At 36.6% G+C, this 21,538-nt stretch overlaps 1 protein-coding gene across 1 annotated transcript in view; it reads right to left on the reverse strand.

Moving 5' to 3' along the window:
- Positions 1-21,538, reverse strand: part of LOC111141973 (solute carrier family 15 member 5) — an 86,058-nt gene that overhangs the window by 42,973 nt on the left and 21,547 nt on the right. The window contains exons 4-5 of the mRNA XM_022494862.1: positions 11,352-11,572; positions 7,110-7,296 (exon numbers count right to left, since the gene is read on the reverse strand). Of these exons, the coding sequence (XP_022350570.1) occupies positions 7,110-7,296; positions 11,352-11,572 (408 nt within the window). The remainder of the gene's footprint in view (positions 1-7,109; positions 7,297-11,351; positions 11,573-21,538) is intronic.

Here is a 21,538-nt window from a genome sequence, read left to right on the forward strand (position 1 = left end):
AGATATGAAGGTAATTTATGCAACAAGAGATAGAATATGCTTCTACAAATTTTTTATGGATGGAATTCAAGATAATAATTCTTTTGGGGAAGTGATGGAATTTCCCTTAACTGGTGTTTAAAGTCACTGCTTCTTACCCTCGGCTCAAGAGCAAATGTTCATCTGTGAAAATAATTCTTCGTTTGCCGGGGCAGTGTGAAAACAAATGGTGGGCCAGATTTGGCCCTGGCTTAGCCATCAGCTTTTAATGCCTACTCCTGAATTGTAGCTCTGACCGGATAAGAAATAGTGGTAGTTTTTCCTGGGCTCCTGCTACCTATTCACAGGCATGAAACATGACACAGCAGTCTCATGGCCTCTTCCTCTGTCCTCAATACTCAAAGCATAGTTAGTCCCTGACCAGGGATCACCTGGGAGCTTGCTAGACCTGCAGAGTCTCCAGTGCCACCAGAGAAGGACTGAATTCAGATCTGCACTGAAACAAGGAGCCTCAGAGATTCCTGGTACACATTAAACTTGAGAAGTACTACTCCAGCATAAAGCACCATGAGACCTAATCTAGCAAAATCCAATGAAAGACGGTTCTCCAGACAATTTCAAGTGAAGCACAAATATTTAACTCATTTACCCAGATATTTTAGGGCAAAGCATATTTTTACCTGAAGGATCTAGATAACTACATTTTCTTTTTATTTGCTACTGCACTCTGATGCTAGTGAAAAATGACTTTCTTAAAATTCAAAACAAAGTTTGATTCCAACCTAAATTTAATCCATTCCACTTTTATTCTTAACTTCTATGAGATCATAACTTGTCCAAAGCAGAGCACAGTTTATCAGAATGTATACATTTTAAACTCCTAGCAGATGTGTATTTACAAGATAAAGTACATGGTTCCAAAGGAGATATTATATTCGGATAAATAATGTATGTTTTAATATTGGCTGTGTGGTTGTAGCCAAGAACATAAGAGTCTTCAAGCTCTTATAGTTCATCCTATTACCCTGCCATGTAATAATTTTCCAAATTAGACCACAATGAAATAAAAGTAAGTCAGAATTTATTCAAGCATTGCCACTTCATACTGAAGCAAACTAAGCCTAAAAAATAGATATGTTAAGATGCTTCAGTTATTGCTTAAATTTACTGACTGAGAAAACTATGGGTTTTTTTATGGATAGTCTGATGTACGAGTCTCTGATATGTAACACAACTGTGCGTATGAAATTCTACTGAGCCATGATCCATGATTTTGGCCAGTTCCCAGAATAGGAAATTTGCTCATGTGAGAACACGCGGGTGTCCATAAACCACTCTCACAGAGACAGCTATGATTTTATTGTCAGATGTATCTGCTGCCTTTGCAGAATGTATTACTTACCCGCTACTAGAATGGCATGCTTTTTACTTTTATTATTCCTATTAGTGGTGTGTTCCTATATTTGAACTGAGCTATTCCTATCCAGTCTTTGTTTCTCTGTAGACCACCGGAACTCGTTTCCAGAGAGTCAGCTTCGGTTGGTGTCTTAATTTCTAAATATAGAGCAGGTAACTCCTTTACATCGAGATCAGATAAACAAGTGTATCTTGCAGATACAATGATTGCTTCAGTTGGTGTACTAGCTGGTCTACTTTACCTCAAATTTAATCCATTGTTGATGTCCGCTTTAAAAAGAAGAACTTGAGAACACTTACGTGCTTTTACAAAACAAAGGAACAATTGAAGGAATGAATGATTCAGGCTGGATATTTGCACATTTCCTCTTTTAGTATTTATAGTTCCTTCGATCAGGTATTTTCAGTGGGTGTGCACTCTGATTTTTTTGGAAAAAATGTATCAGTTCTAAAACTGTAATAACAAAAAAACTGGTTTTGTTAACATAATCCCATTTTCTTTCTTTTTTCAAATTTTTATTTATTTATTTGACAGAGAGAGACAGTACAAGCAGGGGGAGGGGGAGGAGCAGAGGGAGAGGCAGAAACAGACTCCCCGCTGAGCAAGGAGCCTGATGTGGGGCTCCATCCCAGGACCCTGAGAGCCTGACCTGAGCCAAAGGCAGATGCTTAACTGACTGAGCCATTGGGGCACCCTAAAATAACCCTATTTTCAATGAAGGTGATTGGACCCCTGACTCAATTTTTAATTTATCAAACACTTTGGCTCTAATCAAGAAAGGAACTTTTTTTTAAAAAGTTATTTATTTATTAGAGAGAGAAAGTGCGCACACAAGTGGAGGTAGGGGCAGAGGGAGAGAATCTTTAAGCAAACTCCACACTGAGTGTGGAGACTCAGGCAGGGCTCATTCTCATGTCCCATGAGATCATGATCTGAGCCAAACCAAGAATTGGCTGCTTAACTGACTGAACCACCCAGGTGCCCTCATAAAGGAATCTTTTATTACTGTCAATTATTAGAACAAGTACAGTTACTGGTAATGTAAAAAGTGACCAACACTTGGTTGTCACTTTATCGTAAAAGACTTGGGGTTAAAATTTGAATCTTCAAGTTTTTATTTTAAGGAGGAAGGTCTGGGAGATATTTAAATATACTTCATCTGCATTTCAATTTAAATGTTATTTAAAAGCCAAGATAATTGCTACCTACTGTGTTATACACTTCTGCTTTATGTAAGACTTAATAACAATCTTAATTAGGCTAATTTTAGTCAGATTAATACTTGTGTATGTCAGCATTAACTACTAAATACCACATACTGCAGGATTTTAATTAACACTGAGGAAAAGAAATACTCCTACTATAAACATTTTTGAACTGGAAAAGGCTAAAACAAAGTATGTCCAATTACGACAGAGGATAAATCACAATATCACTGATGTTAGATTTTAGGTGAATTAAGGTTGACTTTTAAACGGATAAATCTGCTCACATGTAATGTTAGGAAAATACAGTCTTGATACACAATTCTGAGCCTATCAAGCCTTTGCCTTTCACAGTTCTGGAAGGTTTGGAGATTCTTTATAGTTGGTACTGTGATATGCTTTTTGATTTCTTTAGGTGATAAAGTCAAGACTGTTATATCTTGAGTCAGAAACTCTTCTCTCATTGCACTGTTTATGAGCTAGACAGAAAAAGTAAGTTTCTTTTTTCCTTTATTAAATTTCTGGTTTGACCAATTCAGTGAGATTTCCCCATCCCTCACTCTTGGCCTGGGCTGTGATTATCCATGTCAAATACTAGGCATCTGCACCATCTGCACCATCTGCCTCCTGAAACATGACAGTCCCTGGAAGGTGGATGACAAATGTGGAAGAGAGTGGGGGTGGGGTCTAAGCAGTAACTGCCTGTTGTAGTGACGAAAGGATTTTTTTTTTCATTAATTGCAGAGCCTTAATTAGAAATGGTAGTAAGGGGGCTCCTGGATGGCTCTGTCAGTTACGCATCTGTCTTTGGGCTCAGGTCATGATTCTGGAGTCCCAGGATCTAGTCCTACATTGGGCTCCCTGCCTAACAGAGAGTCTGCTTATTCCTCTGTCCCTCACCTGGCTCTTGTTCTCTCTCTCACTCTTGCTCTCTCTCAAATAAATAAATAAAATCTTTCAAAAGGAAGGAAAGAAGGAAGGAAGGGGAAGGAAGTGAAAGGAAGAGGAAGGAATAGTAGGAAGGGGGCACCTTGGTGGCTCAGTCATTTAAGCATCTACCTTTGGCTCTGGTCATGAACTTTGGGTCCTGGGATCCAGCCCCGCATCAAACCCTGCAATGGACTCTCTGCTCAGGGGGGAGTGTGCTTCTTCTTCTCCCTCTGTGCTCTCTCTCTCATTCTCTCCCAAGTAAATAAATACAATCTTAAATAATAAAAGAAATAACAGTAGGGATTCCAAATTAACAATATTTTATTTACCTGCTGTCATCTAACACTTACAGCTGGTAAGTGGAATAATAATAATAATAATAATAATAATAATTATAATAATAATACTGCTGCAATGGCCTGAGAATGAGAACACCTGATTCAAATGACACATACTCTCTTTTAGACCCTTGACCTATTAAATGACAGTTTATGATGAGGCTAAATGGGATATGTATAAGCAGGCGCCTAGGTTCAAATTAGGAATTCATAAATATTTGTTCACAATTTATGATTTTATGTACTTATATACTTCTCTCACATTTTCAAGGTACTTGGGTTCGAAGTGAAAGGAGATTTTAATATTGGCTAATTCAGTTATGTAAATTACTGCCAAAAAATTACCTGAAGTTTGTGCTTGTATGTCCTGATAAAACTTGTTAATCTTCCATAATCGTAAGTGGAATATGAAGAAGTGAAGCAAACATCTAGTTTTAAAAGATGCATATCATCACACTTTTTTTTATACTCCCATAGCAAAATATTATGCAAATAAATGAACAAGTATGTAAATGAACAAATGAATGGAGTCTGGCTTAGACACAACTGAATTCAGTATTCTGTACTCAGAGGAACATAGCTCAGTTTTTTTTTTTTTTAATGAGTCTAGTTTTTCCTTTTTCCTGTCCAGCAAGTCTGTTACCAATCTTGAAGGGGAATATTTAGTTCATATATATGAGATATGTTAGGTAACTCTGCCTAACTTTCTTCCATCCATAAAAAAACATATCTCTTTTAAAGAATAGAAAGGATTTTAAATATGTAAGAGTGGAGAATTGTCCAAGAGAGAGTTGTCCGTATTTAAAATGAATTTAAGGTATCTTATTCTCAGGAAAGACTTCTAATGTAGTACTTTCAGTCACTCTCTATAGCATATTTTCCTAAAATGAAACAATTTAAAAAAAAAAATTAGTGATTAAGCATAATTTGGGAGCCCACATTGGATTTCCATTATACTATACAAGACTGCTGAAGTTTTTGGCATTTCGCATTATCAATTACCCCCATTTTGTCCTGCATTCATTATGTTTTAATAGTGTACTTGCTGGGGACGCCTGGGTGGCTCAGTTAGTTAAGCTTCAATTCTGGGTTTCAGCTCAGGTGATGGTCTCTGGGTCGTGAGACTGAGACCTGCATTAGGCTCACACTCAGCACAGAGCCTGGATGAGATTTCTCTCCTTCTCCCTCTGCCCCTCCCCACATGTATGCTCAATCTCCCTCTCTCTCTCTCTCTCAAATAAATAAATAAATAAAATCTTTTAAAAAATAGTGTGCTTGCTGAGGGCATGTACTATGCCTTGCTTTTTGTTTATACCAAGTGTTGGATATTCACTAAATACTGGTTTTAGAATTTCTACATTGGCAGACCAAAAAGCACTTTTTAAGACTTAAGGATTATCAAAACCTAGTAAGATTTACAGTTTACCTAAACCAATTACAATAAATAATGTTAGGGTTAGAGGTTTAAGAACTCAATCAAAAAATGTTATTTGCTAAAGGCATCTATCACTGGAGATAACAACATGCACTGAGGTAAGTTTAGTCACTTTGAGTTCTTTCCAAAAACAGATCTACCCTGTGAGGTGATCAGAAGTGATCTGGTTGATGGCTTTGGTAAATAACGAGAAGCATGCTCCCTAAAAATAACTTCTACAGAGAAACAACCAAAAAACTATAATAACAGGTTACTAAAAGGCAGTATGGTCTCTACTCATCTCTGAAAAGGAGGAATTAAGAATAAGAACAGGTTAACCAAGAGGAGAGAATCTTCTAGATGCCTGACCTTATTTAAACGGAGTTATTTCTCATGCAGACCATAAGACATTAGTTTATCATTATACGATATTTCTTAAGTGTTTCAAATTCCCTTTGCTTTCTATTTATGCTTACCAATTAGACCTGTGTCCTACACATGATGGCTCAATACTAGTTAATATAATAGAGCTTTCACCATGTGTCTGGACCGTGTTCCAGGCACTGACATCATCCGGCATGCTTTTGAAAGTCTTCCAGAACAGAGGGACCCTAAATTGATTGAGGGTATGTCCCTCAGTGAACGAAAAAAGGGAACTAGAAGATGAGGAAGGTTAGGTGGCTTTTCAAGGTCACGCAGCAGCAGCTCAGTGGCAGAGCAGAGGCTGAGGCCCAGATCTCTGATTATTGGGTTGAGCCTGGTTTGGCTGTATCAGTACTTGTCCCCTGGTCCATGGCGGTGTCTGAGGGATCTCTGCCAGACTGAGGCAGAGTGTAGTCAGAATGGGCTTCAACTCCTTCTCTGCCATTGCAACTGGAGAAATTTTATTTTATGGTCTATTGCTTGTGTTCTGAGTAAGGTGACCTAATTTTTCCCCCTCTCAACAATGAAAGTAGAGTTTTAGTGTTCTCACCATAACAAGAAAGCCCCAATTACATGAAGTTGAGGATGTGCTAACCAACCTTAATGTGGTGACACTTTGCAATGTATACTTGTATCAAATTGTCACATCGTACACCTCAGATTTCCACAATGTTAAGCATTAATTAAGCTGGAAGATCAATAAAGCTGGAAAAAAATGCTTGAAAATTATTGCTATGTACCTTACTATATGAATAAGTATAATGTAGAAACTGAATCACAGTACTAATTTTTAGTAAATTTGCTACTGGTTCAGAAGTTAATACCTCGCAAGTATAGTCAGGCATTATTTTGGGGGTTTGTTAACCTGTGTTAATTTTTTTTTTAAAGATTTTATTTACTTTAGACAGAGAGAGAGCATGAACACAGTGGTGGTAGAGGGGCAGAGGAAGCGGCAGACTCCTGGTTGGGGAGGGAGCCTGACACGGGGCTCAATCCCAGGACCCTGGGATCATGACCTGAGCCTGAGGGAGATGCTTAACCAACTGAGCCACCCAGGTGCCCCAAGCTGTGTTAATTTTCAAGAACGTATTCAGCATTGACTTGGGAGTATTGACCGCTCCCCTTGAGGAAAGATAGGCCATTTGGTAGCACTGGAAATTTCACTGGGTCTTTATATCAGCTGTGTCCTCTGAGGAAGCATCAAAGGTGGGAAGACAATGGGCCACTCATGTCTGCGTCAAGACTCAAGGAGCTGGATGTTCTTCCTCTCAAATTCATTTTCTTCCCAACTTGTCAAAATGGGTCTCTACTCCAAAACATATAGCTAGCTTAGATCTTAGCAGAGTGTTTTTTTATTGCAAAAAGTTGCAAACAGTTCACTTGAGATGCTAAGTTGTACTTACTAATGCATGGCCACAGAAATGATCCATCTCTCTTCGAGGGAAAGAGGAAGGTGCTTAAATACTCCATACAAGGCGCCAGAATTAATAATGGTAGGGTGCTGACGACATTCATTACTGCAACTGGCAGAATAAGTCCATCCAAATTCCTGTTGGAATTCATGGTCTGCACATAATAGCCTGAAGGAATCTGTAGTCGGGGGAGGGGGAAAGCAGCTAGGCATTAAGAGAGTGGTTTAACTCTGGAGAAAGCATCTTGCAGGAGATGCCTTGCCCTTTGCAAGTGCTCTGTCTGTGACAGATGAGCAGAATGTTCCTCTCATCCTCCACGTCCCAATTATGAGCTGGCACAGGGCAGTATTGTCTCTGTGGAGTCTATCGACAATACTACTGATTCTTTATGGAGGAATCTTTTGTCATCCTAACTTCTTAATCTTCCTATGGAAAGTAAAGGTGGCCCTAATTTTGTGCTTAGGTTGACACCTAAGAAGTCAAATAACTTACTGAAAAAATATAGCTCTGTGTATAAGCAAACAGACTTTTTCCTGAAACAATAAATTAAAAACCAGTAGAAGGTATTAAGGATGTTTGTTTTTACCCTGATGAAAAAAAATTGGGGGCAAGAAAAAAATCCTTCGAATGGCATCTAGTGTGGTAGCAAAATAGATAGGAAGGATTTTTACTAAGAAGAGGGGCCCAGGGTAGAAACACAATACTTGTCAGAGGCTGTCTTTGTTGGCTCCTTGGATGGGCTTCACTTCTAAAATGAGCCAAGTAACATGAAAAAAGAGAAACAAAATATACTTGTGTTTACACTCTCATTTTAAACTCAGTGTGTGACATTAGTGGACCACAAAGGAAGCTGTATGCAAAAGGTTTGCATAATAAACTAACAGATAAGAAATGAAAAGCAAACATAATCCCCCCAAAACCAAAAAGCCCAAACAAAGAAGACCTCTACCACATCCCAAATCCTCAGTGTAGTGTCAGAATTTCTTCATTTTTAAAATAACCCTAATCCTAACTAAAAGCATAACCTGAACTTGGAGACTGTTCAAGTATTCCAAACCTCTTGTTAAAAAGCACAGGGTCACAAGAAAGAGGGCACCTACTGGCTTTTCTATTTGTGAATGTGGTTGCAGTCACTCATGATTAGCAGTCACAGAGCCTAGTACTTCTCTAATTCCCAGTGGAGCACAAAACTGCTAAGTCAACCTGAGTCTTGTCCATAAGGGATGGATTCACCAAACCATTTTTTTCTTGCTCTGCGTGAACTACGATAGGATTTGTGCCTTATTGCCATACTGGGAGAGCTGCCCACCTCAGACATCCAGATGATCACTTCCTTTTCGAGTCTTTTCACTGACTCCTTTGCTATCAATCGTACAATTGGAGAGGGTATAAGAAGAGTCCGAGTCATAAGCACAGCAGTTAATGAACCCCTCGCTTGTAAAATGAGCCTCTTGCTATGTTAACTACCTAAATCCAGGGATAGACCACATTTTCACAGACATTCCTTCTATCTGTCTAAAATGTGTCCTGGTGATAATTCATCTTCCAGTCTTCAATGTGACCTTTAGGATTATAAACAAGGATTGCTTTGCTGGGGGCAGATGGCAAGACTGAAGGGAACATTAGCTAGTTCTGCCTCACTTCCATAAAATTATTAAGCACATATCCCCCAATCAGAGGAAAATGAGTGATGCTTTTAAAAAAGAGTGCTGGCAGCGGATCTGCTCGAAGACTGAAAGGCTCCCAGCATAACTTGGAAGTTTCTGTTACTGATTTCAAATGAGAATTATTGTTAATAGGAATAAAGTTATTATCGGCATGAATCACAGACACAGAAACCTGTTAACTTAATAATGTGGTGAATGTACTATTAATCTTTAGTGAAGCAATATTAATATATTGCCTAATCTAAGAAAAGGCTCCAGTGTCTTGAAAGCTTGAAATCATTTCTGCTTCTGCCTCAAGTTCTGAAATCATCCCCTTTTAAAATTTTAAATACTTTTATTTCATACAAGCCTCTGAGTATTCAGAAATAATTGCTGTCAATAGAGATTCATTTTCACCTTTGAGTGGGCAGTAATGTCAAATGGCAACATCATCAGCCTTAATATCAACATATTTTAAATGTATGTCTTGGAACTGAAGGTCAATAAAGGCTACTAAATTTAAAATACGGAATTCAAGGATGTTTTATTCTTGGTACTTTGATCGCCTTTATGCTGGTGAGTATTTCATCTGAAGGTAAAAATCTACTTTCAGCCTATCCCATTGGAAGTTTCCTCTGCCTCTCTTGAGAAGCACATTCTAAACTTTTTTTGGGTGGGGAATTTTCTGGCATAACATTACTGTGTATAATTTTGGAGCCTATAGGTCTGTATCAGGGATTTTTAACCCAGTTGCAAGAGAGACATTGTGGGTAGTAAACTCTGGGTGTTCATACCAGCACTGAATCGGGATGCCATATATTAGTGGGGTGACTGCGAGCAAATTACAGGTTACGGCATGTCTCTGAGACGCATATTTAGGACCAGAATAACAACCACTGTAAGCTTGCTGTGGGGATTAGATTAGATACTGTGAAGTCATCTTTTAGGAGTTATGACCATATAGGTGATCAATGAATAACAGTTTTTGTTCTTTGCAATACCTGGGCATCATCTAGAGTTGGTGAGATAGTTAAAATTCAGTTTATTGGCATTTATGGTAATTTAAGTCAAATTAAAAAATTTATGACAGTTTTCAGAAGAGAAATTTAGTCAAAAGAAATAGTAAGTGTCACTGCATTACGAAAATAAAGAGTCAGGAATTTGTGCTATTTTCACAGAAGGTTCGAGGCTAGCTATGGACTACCTAGTAATTTTATACTTACTCTTAATTTTGCCCTTTTAAGATGTTCTTTATGATATTAAAGATTATATACACAGGTAATATTTTTGTGTTTTTGTGCTGGCTGCTGTAGTGCAGTCAGAAAAGAAGTTGAATCTGCTAGATTAACCTTGCTTTCGTGCAACGTTTACAGCAAGGGTTCTTGGCAAACTTTTTTGCAGAGGGCCAGATAGAAAATATTTCCACATACTGATTCTATTGCAAACACTCAAACCTGCTGTTTTCATGCACCAGGAAACATAGTATGACAAATAAACAAGAATGGCTATGTTCCAATAAAACTTTATTTATTGGTCCTGAATTTTGAATTTGATATGATTTTAGTATGTCATAAAATATTTTTTCTTTTGATTTTTTTCAAGTATATAAAAATTTTAAAACTTTTTCTATCTGGCAGGAAATGCAAACAAAACAAAGCAAAACAAAAAACCAGCAAGCTGGATTTGGCCTGCAGGCAGTAATTTGCTGACCCCTGGTCAATTAGAGCAAGGATTGTCCTAAGAGGCCACAGGTAGATTTGCCTTCCCTCTCGCTATTCACTATTATTAACGGTGTGACTTAGCTGTCCTTCCAGAATCACTTAATTTTTCTAAGCCTCAGTTTCCTCTTCAGCAAATGAAGTAGTTGAGTAAATTAATCTCTAAGTTTCTTTTTCATCTCTACTGCTCTGAGATTTACAAATCTAACTCACTCATTAGCCATCTAATTTCCAAGTTAGCAGCAAATATAGTCCTGAATTTCTTCAAAGTCTTTATAGTCACTTGTATTTCTTTGTAAGTTTGTCTTTGACCATTGTCATATTAAAATTGTTCTTTAATCACATATGTTTTAAAAGGTACTTTGGACTTGCTGTTTTCCCTCTAAATTCTCCACAGCACAGGGATGGATTCACCAAGGAACTAAGGGTGGGTGGGGAAATAATCTCTTGTTCATTAGAACATATACTTGAGTACAGGGGAGGTGGTACTTAAATCAGTCAAGTTAGCTACGTGTTAGTACTAGATTTTAAAGGTTTAATGAAGGAGGAAGAAAAGGCTGGGTAATCGCCCACAGATTGCGTATTTTCGTGCATTGCTCTAATGCCTTGTGACTATGCACTCTGAAATATCGTCTGCATCTTCTGAAAGACATTTCCAGTTTTACAAGAGAGACAACATACTAGGTTCTCCTCAGGTATGCCTCTCTCTGCCTGACCCCTCCTGTCTCTTGAAATTAGAGCCTGTAATGTTGAGAAGCATTTACAAAGTGTATGAGAAGAGTTTGATGGGATGAAAATAAATATTTAACTTGTAATGTTCACATACAATCACTTTACTATCGTGGGATAGTACTCATTACCTTCCTTACCTGCATAATGCATACTCTGTAAAGGAGCTGAAAAATGAAGAGAGGGAGAAGGGTGAAGAAAAATTTTGTATCTTCCACGTGGAGCTCACTGTAGCAACCGCCATTTTTTTTCTTGGCATGGTCTAACCAGCTTGTCACATCTCCAGCAAGATGGCAATAGCGCAGACAGCATATTTTCAGTGCATTAATAAACACCCCAAAGGTTGTCAGGAGGGAGCAACCTGCAAGTAATTTGAGATATTATGTATTAGTAAAGGAATTGTTCTTCAATTTTCCAAGACGTCCATCAGAAAGATGACAATTGCAAGGATGAAGGGCAGTAAAGTGACTGAGAAGGTTTTAGCCCCCAAGGGGTTGAATTCAAAGGAACATGCTCTGACAAGGGTTCTGGCATCCTGGTGACCAGCCCAAGGTAGTGCCTGACAGCTAAAGTAAAAAATGAAAAAGGTAAGATCAATGGAAACATATTAAAAAAGGAAGAAAGGTGACAAAATAAAACACCAAAGTAAGAAATTCCACAATCTCTTAGAAGTCTAACTCATTAATGAGTAAGACAACCAGAACTTTCTTTTACAGTCTTAACACAAAGGACTAATACTAGTTCTTAATATAAATGGTTATATCAATAATCCTCACTTGTCAGGTGGAGGGTGGTTTCTTATTTTGACATGGAGATGAAGCGAAATCTATTCTCTGCTTTGACGTTATCCTTGAATTTCAGATGTAAGGTTAAACTTTGAACTCTTCAAATGACTTTATACATGTTGATAGCATCACTAAAAGTTCAGATTGGATTAGCTGGCTTTTGACTTTTCCAGTAGTTTCCTCTGGGTTTATATGGCTGTCACTTCAGCATCCAAAGCATTTTATTGCCTCAGATGTTAGCAGTCGCTTACTGCTTGTGATTTGCAACCTCACTGTTGCTTCTTTCATGATCTTTCAGATATCACCTTTTCTTTGACTCCATTAGGACTTCCTGAATCAATGACAGATAAGGGAAACTTCCCCACCCCCCTTTGAGTTAGCAGTTCAGCTGTGCCACCATAATTGTTACAATTTTTCATAGTACTCTTTCGACAAAAGAAATCCTTCTGCAAATTACATAGACACCAAGCCATGGTTGCAGGATAAACAGTATAAAAATGTAAAAATGTTTGAGTTTCTCCAAGGAAGGCCACTGTAGAATTTTGAAGTATAGTTTGATGGTCATTTTGCTTATGTTCAAATTTCCCATAATAAAATTCTACATGAAATACATTCTAACAAATTCATATAAATGTGGTCAAGTATTGGTTTTTATATTTAAATAAAGAATATTTATTAATATTTCTTTTTATGGTTATAGAGTGATTATATTGATTTGATCTCTTTTAAGAGTTGTAATAGACCTATTATGTCAGCCTTTGATTAATTGAAGAAGCTGGGGGCCTGGTAATTGAATATGGAACCTTTCACCTCTAAGTCACTGAATCAAATCCAGCCCAAATTGGTAGTGACCAAGAATGATTATAGCAGTGGCTCTTTGGCGGCCTCTGTGAAGTATGTTGAGGTCAAGTGGAAGTATGTTGAAATAATTGCATCTCCTATGGGCTCATACCTGTGGTCACTATTGCCTCTTCTTAGTCACTATTGCCAGAACACAGAGGAAAGCCCAGGAACTAAGAGCACCAAGGGAAAAGAAGCCCCTGTGAGTGGTTGCGTCTCTTAGGAAAGAAGAGGGACATCTTTTTATTATTGCAGGAAGAACTGCTCTATTATGAGACTTTCCTAGCTATTTCAATTAGTTTACTTAAGACTTTAGTAAAATGAGAACTGAGAATGCCTTGATGAACAGTCTGGAAACTGAATTTGAACAGGTCTGGGCTAGGAGGCTTAACTTCCTGACATTTCTTTATGAACTTGTCTCTGTTGCTCATCAGTCTGTTCTCTGCTCAACTTTTGCAAAACAGTGCTGTGTAGACGGAAGGGTTATTACTGGCATTAATCCAACTTACTCTATGCTTTTGAATAGGCTTTATGATGAAATGATGACTATTCATAGGATGAAAGACTATTTCCAAAGATATTCTCCCCAATTTCCCCTCTCTTTCTTTAAATTCAGGTGCTTATATTGAATACATGTTTTGAACCCATCATTCTGTTTTTGCTTGAGTGAATCACCATTTGTTGCAAGATTAATTGTCATCTGCTCTTAACGCATGGTAAATTGATACTTGCAACCTTAATAAATATTTAAGTATCTTTATCATATTATTTCTAAAGAGGAAAAGTTTGGATTATTGCTTCTTAAACTAGCTGTGTTAAAAAAATTTTTTTAAAAAGTCTGAACCGGGCGCCTGGGTGGCTCAGTGGGTTAAGCCACTGCCTTCAGCTCAGGTCATGATCCCAGGGTCCTGGGATCGAGCCCCGCATCGGGCTCTCTGCTCAGCAGGGAGCCTGCTTCCCTTCCTCTCTCTCTGCCTACTTATGATCTCTGTCTGTCAAATAAATAAATAAAATTTAAAAAAAATTAAAAAAAAAAAAAAGTCTGAACCATTATGGTCAATACATTTTTTAAATAACCATAAAACATAATACCTAAAGAATAAAATAAAACAAAGACATAAATAATATAAGTCCTGATATTTTTATTATTAGATTCAACAGACATAGAATCTAACTTTCAATAAATGTTTCTACATGTTTTCTCTCAGTGTCTGTATTTATTTTGTTGCATACCAATAACAAACAGTTCATTGATCAGCAATGCTCCATGGATAAGGCTTTGAGTAGCACTGGCTTCAACTAAATACACATTTTGAAAAATGAATTTTATTTAAACAAGTAGTTATATCTGATAGGGTTATATGAAACAACAAAAACAATGGTTAAGAACAAGAAATGATTGAGCATGAATGAGGTCTAGAATTTTAGCTAGGATAGGGAGGGCACATAATTGATTCCAAACAATTGTGAATATGCAATCATTCATTCATTCAACATACTAAGTTCCTACTATATGCCAAAGGTTTTTTGGAGCCTGAGAATAATAATAGTGAACAAGACCCACAAATTTCTGAGTTTTCCTTCTGGTTGGGGAGACACTTTTTAGCAGAAAAATATAAGGCATGCTCAATGATGAAAGCAAAATAGACTTCTAAGACAGACACCCATTATGGGATAGAGTATAAAGACAGCAGAAAGAATTGAAATTTGAACTGTGGCTCGAATGACTGGAAGTAGGCAAAAGACATGGAGGAAGCATATGCCAGATATGTCACAGGGTAGAAATAAGCTGAGGGGCACCTGGGTGATTCAGTTTGTTAAGCATCTGACTTCAGCTCAGGTCATGATCTCAGGGTCCTGGGATTGAGCACCAGATCAGGCTCCTTGCTCAGTGGGGAATCCGCTGGTCTCTCTCCCTCTGCCCCTTCCCCTGCTTATACCCCCTGTCTCTGTCTCTCTGTCAAATAAAATAAAATAAAAATCTTAAAAAAAAAAAAAAAGAATCTGAGAGTGGTTCAGTATCCGTAAAGGTCAATTTGAGGCAGTACCTCAGTTAGAAGATTGGAAGAAGGTGAGGTCCCAGAGTTGGTCAGGGATCCGACTTCACAGGCTGAAGTAAGGAGCTTGGAGTTTGCCTTCAGTGTTACAGGAAAGCATTAAGAAATTTTATGTAGAAGGGAGATAACTGTAGGATGTATACACTTAAAAAGTTACTCTTGAAGTCTGGTAGTGGTGTGGATAATAGGTTTGGAAAACAAGAGGGGACGCTGAGAGAGGGCAAGAGGTAATGGTGACTTGGACATAGCAATAGCAGTGAAGAGAAGTGGACAGGTAGGCATGTGTGTTTGAACAACCAGCAATATTTTATGATGCGGGGAGCTTGAAGAAATGGGGAAGTTTGAGGATGCCTACTTACTTTTTCCTTAGAAAACTGGGTGTTGGTGATAGACATTGAGATGAAGAAGACAAGAAAGGGGCTTGGTTGCCTTTGGGTGAATCAGGACTTGAGTTTTGGTCAGGTTAAGTTTGAGAGGACTATTAGATAACCAAGTTAAAATGTCCATGCATGTTTCCAAGAAATGTAGGAAAAGCTTTTGTCTTCTAATAGCCTGTTTTCTGTTCTTTTCATTTTTGAAAGCTGACACCTTTTTGTCCTTGTATTTTTATTTTAATGAGGTTTTGAAAGGTAACATTAAATATATATATATATATTCTATATATATATGCTTATATATATTAGAGAGAGAGAGAGAGGGAGGGGGGAGGTAAACTGCGTAGAAATGTTTTAATTGAAAAATAAAAGTTTTCTACCATAAAAAAAAATGTTGACTAGAAATTGGATATGTATGTTTCAAGGTGAAGTCACTATGAACTTGAGTGTTTGGTATATAGTTGATATTAAAAGTGGGATTACAGGTTACTTGAGGAAAAAGGGTGTAAAGAGATGAGGTCCAAGGAATGAATCCTAGGGCTTTGCATCAGTTAGAAGATTGTCAGAGGAGAAAAGAGAAGGACTATCAAGGAGATTGAGAAGGAGTGGACAGTGTGCTATATGGGTTTTAAGTCAGAGGGAAAAGAAAGCAGAGAAGTAGTAATCCTAAATTGATCAGCTGACCTGGGAGGGAGTCATAAGCTAGTTCAAGAGGGCAGGAAAAGGAAATGTACAGTCATCTGTCTGCCCAAGGAGAGCAGCAGATGCCCCATCAACCCAGGGTATTATCCCTGAATGTTAGAAGAGATACCCTGTTGAAAACATCTCTTTCTAAATATCACACCACCTCTGTGGATTAATCCATTAGACTTAATAGAAAATTCATGCCTTCCGTACAAATAATTTGGGGTGTCATGTAGACTTCACTTTTAAAAAAAATCCATTGTCATTATAATTTTCAAATTGCTTTTCTGCACCGGGAGCAGAAATGGGAAGTTGAAAAAAAAAAAGGAATGAAAATGCAACTGAGACTTCAAGCTCTAGTTTAAATGTGCATGGCAAACACACCAGGTGTGTACATTTTAAAATAAAACAGATGAGCTATTTTAAATGTTTTATTGCAAAACTTAAAGATTGTAGCTATTACTATTAAAAAAAAAACTTTAGAAAGCAATTTTTCTATTCTTTGTACCTTTAAGTCCTTGGCTCTGATGTTCTGCTCCTCTGACCTTGATCTAATCATGAATATCTATGCTACTTAATTATAATAAAAAAAGCCTACATTGCACTCTAGATGGTAGATGCACATTTTTTCTTCTTTGGTCACCTGCCAGTTCTCAAAATTATAGCAGTGGGAAGAAATGCAAATGAAGGCCGTGCTTGACAGCTAAACATAATGGAATGCATGGTCCACATTTGAAAAGTTACCTTAAAATAAAAGGTAGCATATAAAAAATCATTTCTTTAAGGTCACCTATGGCTTTGAATTACAGCTTTGAGGAATTTCCAATTTAGTCATCAGAGAGGAAGAAGCCAAAATAAGGATTATATACTTGGCTAGAGGGAAGACAGCATTTTACTTCATCGTAGTTGGGTGATCTTATTACTGGGAAATAGAAAACAAGACAAAACTGAAAACTGTGAAGTATTCAGTTTATGGAGTATTGTGTAGAGTAAAAGACGCCAGAACATTTTCTATTATACTTTTAATTACAATTATGAAATTTTTTCTCATGAATTTCCGAGGAAAGTTTACTTCATCATGTATTTAAATATGTAACATAAGGGCTACAATAGGTTGGCGGTGAACAGTAGCTTATATATGTCTGTATTACATGAAGAATTATATCTCTTTATGCAGATAAATATATTTTTAAATAGGAAATTAGGAAGCAAATTTATAATTTATATAGATAAATTATGAATTTATATTCACAAAACCCCAGAATTATTTGCTAATTACACACTCCAGAAATGACTAAATTGTCTTTCCATGAAATTTTATGCTTTGTAGTTTTCTCTTTTTTGCTCTGTGGGGCTGACAAAGACCAACCCTCATAGATCTTTCTGCATATTGAACCCATTCCACAGATTGCCAGGAAGAAGTGTACTGCTTAGCTGTGATCCACAGACCACAGAGCTCTGAGAAATGGAGGCAGATGTTCCTATGGATGAAATTTTCCATACTTCCGAATGTGCTATAATAAAATGAGCTCCACACTGGGTGTTGTACGTAAGTGATGAAGCACTAGATTCTACTCCGGAAGAGAATGTTGCACTGTATGTTAACTAACTCTAATTTAAATTAAAAACATCATAAATGATATGCTGAAGTTGCTAGAGAAGCAGAGCAAAGCATATGGAGCCTGAGCTATAAAAGGAAACAAGGTATCCTTCCTACCTACTTCACAGGCTGGGGGTGAAAATGAGGTAACATTGGTGAAGACCCTCAACTGGTAAAAATACAGCTCATCACATCACTCTTAGTGGTAGTAGTTTTATAGAGAAGTAGTAGAAACAGTGGTAGTAGTAAAAAGAAAATATATGAGAAATTAAGGTCAGAGTTAGAAAAGATAGATTAATAGACTGACCAAGGAACAGAATAGAAACTCCAGAAATGCAAGTGTCTATGTACAATGAAGGTGGCATCTCATATTAGTGGGGAAAATTCAGACTTTGAAATAAGTGAGTTTGGATAACTTGACAGTTACATGGAAAAAAGATAAAATTAAGTTCACTCTTAAAACCTATTTTGTTTTATTTTAAAAAAAGATTTAATTAATGAATTAATGAATTTGAGAGAGAGTAGGTGGAGGAGCAGAGGGAGAGAGAGAATCTCAAGCAGACTCCGTGCTGAGCTTGGAGCATGATGGGGACTTGATCCCACAACCTTGAGATCATGATGTGAACCAAAATCAAGAGTTAGAGGCTTAACCGACTGAGCCACTCATGTGCCCCAAAACCCATTTTAATATAATTTCCAATGGGTCAGAGATGCAAAGATAAAAAAAAAAAAAAGAAAGAAAGAATATGAATACTGAAAGAAAATTTGAGTGAATATCTTTATATTCTGGGAGTAAGGAAAACTTTTCCAACATAATTCAAAATCTAGAAGTAATTAGGGAGACAACTGATATATTTTATTATAAACATAACCTCTCATCAAAAAAAAAAAAAGAAACTTAAAAATCTTGTGTGTAGAAGAAAAACACAAGAATCAAAGTTAAAAGCTATATGACAAATGGAGAATAATATTTGCAAATCTTATCATAAATAAAAGTTTAACATCTACAATATAAATAAATCTTCTAAAAATCAAAAGAAAAAGTCCACAGTCCTACAGAAAAAAAATGGACTAGATGTATGAACAGGTAGTTCACTGAAAGAAATACAAATTGTTCCAAGCAATGAAAAAATGTTCAACTTTTCTCATAATAAGAGAAATGTCAATTAAAACTTTTGCAAGATACCATTTTCCACCCTCAAGTTGTCAAAAATCCAAAAGTTTGACAAAATTACTTTGCTGGAAAGACTATGAGAAAACAGGCATTCTCATACATTTTTGGTGGAAACTCAACAGTACAACCACTATGGAAGGAAATTTGCTGAAATATAGCAAAGTTGTGTGTATAATTACTTTTTCACTTAACATTCCTACAAAGAGAGGATTACAGCAGGCTATTCACTAGAAACTACTTAACATAGCAAAAGCAAAAAAAAAAAAAGCAAAAACCCAACCTGAATGTGCATCAATATGAGGCTGATAAAATAAACATCAATATGAAGCTGGTTCATTACATAATGGAGAACCAAGCAGCTATAAAAAGGAATGGGGCATATTTTTATTAACAATTATGAAGTAATCCCTAGGATAGATTAAATGAGAAAAGCAGGTGAGAAGAGTGAATAATATGCTCTTGCTTATATAAGGAGGGAAGTAAATACATACATGGAGACATATATACACACACACATAAAAAATTTTAATAGTTTCCCTTATTACAAAAATGGAAAGATAATTCTTTAAAATATGTAAATGGACACCTAAGGGAATAGGAGAGGATATAGGAATATAAATAGACTTTGCTTTCTACATGATTTTAGATACATGAAACTATTCCCAAGACTTAATTAAATTTTTAAAATATGTCTAAGTATAAAGAAAAATGAAATAAATACATTTAATCTTCCATAAAGTTACTGACACAACCACACAGAGAGAAACTATGAGTAACTTTAGGACATAATAATTTTGGTGTACATTCCTAGGGATTATAAGATAAAGGAAAAAAAAAAAACGTGCAAGAATCTTGAAACTGTTTTCGATAACCATACTGGGGGCGCCAGTATCAGGCTAAGACTACTGAGTCTTTGAGATAAAGCAAATGTGTGGATTATTGTTGTCATTGAGAACTGGGATTCTTGGCCTAGGAAATAAGAGAAAAAGACCTGAGTTTGATAGGATAAGGAAAAATCCTTCAGCACTGGTTTTGACTAAGGTATTAGTATAATCCAAAATGTATGTTATTCTAGAAAGAAAAAAAAAAACATTTTCTAGCTTTGTCCACAGAAAAGTCTAGGAACCATGATAGACTAAGTAGCATTGAGCATCCCCATAGCCAAAATTATAGTCTCTAATTACCAACATCCGTGGAAAGGAAACACCGTTTTTTTGGAGAATGTGTTGATTCCAAGTTCAGGGAAAGAAATGATCACCATAGAATATGCTGGTATATCAGAAAGCAAGGAAGCCACAAAAGACAACAGAGGCTTGTCCAAAAGACTCAGACACCAACTCGAAGAGAACCTCACTGCCCAAATATGGAATAATCTGAGCACTGATAACTGCAGTGGATTGAAACTTATTAAAAATTTTAAGTCCATAAATTATTAATAATAGTTTTTCTAAAGAAATCATCCAACAGGTCTACCTCTGGAAGATACTGAAAGTCTAAAAATAGAGTAAAATAATTAAACATTTGTTTTCTTTTTCTTATATAAACTGTACCTCTGTATAACTGAATACTTACTGAGGAGAGATTTCTCTTTATAGAATTATTTCAGCTAATAAAGGAGGAATAAATATGGACTATCACCGCCTTGTAACCCACAGTGGAGTATGGACTTAGGCAGAAATCATCAGTGGGTGCTGATACTGTAAAAACAGATAATCGGACATCTCTTCTCTTCATTGAAGTACATAACACCATCTATAAAGGAATTTTGTTTCAAAAAAATCTTAATCTGATCAAGCATGTAGGTCTTTCAGACAATTAAAAGGAATTAAGAAAGAGGAACATCGCTTGCGTGACAACATGTGGATGTAATCCATAAAATCCAGACTATGAGAAATGCTCTGTGGAATGTTCAGATTTCTTTTAAAAAAAAAATTGAAAAGAGACAGAAATGAAAGAGGAATATAGATGATGTCAGGGGCATTTCTGCCATTCGGAATGTATGGACCTATTTGGATTTGATCTGAAGTAAATAAAATACACAAATTTCAAAAATGGAAACAGATTTTAACAGTGAGCAGCTACTCTCCCTTTCATTGTGTGTGTGTATGTAATATTGACATTGTGAATATGGTTTTTTTTAAGTATGTCATTTACACACTTGCACACAAATGAAATGCTATAATATTTATTTATTTATTTTTAAATTTAAATTTTAGTTAGCTAACATAAAGTGCAATATTGGTTTCAGGAATAGAATTCAGTGATTCATCACTTACATACAACACCCGGTGCTCAACCCAATAAGAGCACGTCTTAAAACCCATCACCCATCTAGCCTGACCCATACCCTCTCCCTCCATCCACTCTCAGTTTGTTCTCTATCTTTAAGAGTCTCTTGTGGTTTGTCCTCATCCCTCCTTTTGTCTTTTCCCCCTTCCCATTTGGCTATCTGTTTCCTTTCTTAAATTCCACATCTGAGGGATGTGATCATGGGGTATTTGCCTTTCTCTGACTGAATCATTTCATTTAGAAATGCTATTATACTTAATTTATTGCTTCAAAATCACCATTTTGGATGGGGAGAGAGTGAGTGGAGTTGATGATAGTTGAAGCGGAGAGTGCATACGGGATTTTTTTCCTACTTTTGTTTTTGTTTAAAACATCCAATTATTAAACTGATTTGAACAAGGGAAACCTAAAAGATCTTAGAGATTGTTGATATTCTTACAGACTTTGCTGCTGTCAAGTGTAGCAACTGGCAGACTCTACAAATCCTGTGAGTTGAAAGAGAAGTTACAGGGGATCAAAGATGA

The sequence above is a fragment of the Enhydra lutris genome, unplaced genomic scaffold (assembly GCF_002288905.1).
Source record: "Enhydra lutris kenyoni isolate GAN:26980312 unplaced genomic scaffold, ASM228890v2 scaffoldscaffold7, whole genome shotgun sequence".
In the NCBI taxonomy this organism is placed as follows: Eukaryota; Metazoa; Chordata; class Mammalia; order Carnivora; family Mustelidae; genus Enhydra; species Enhydra lutris.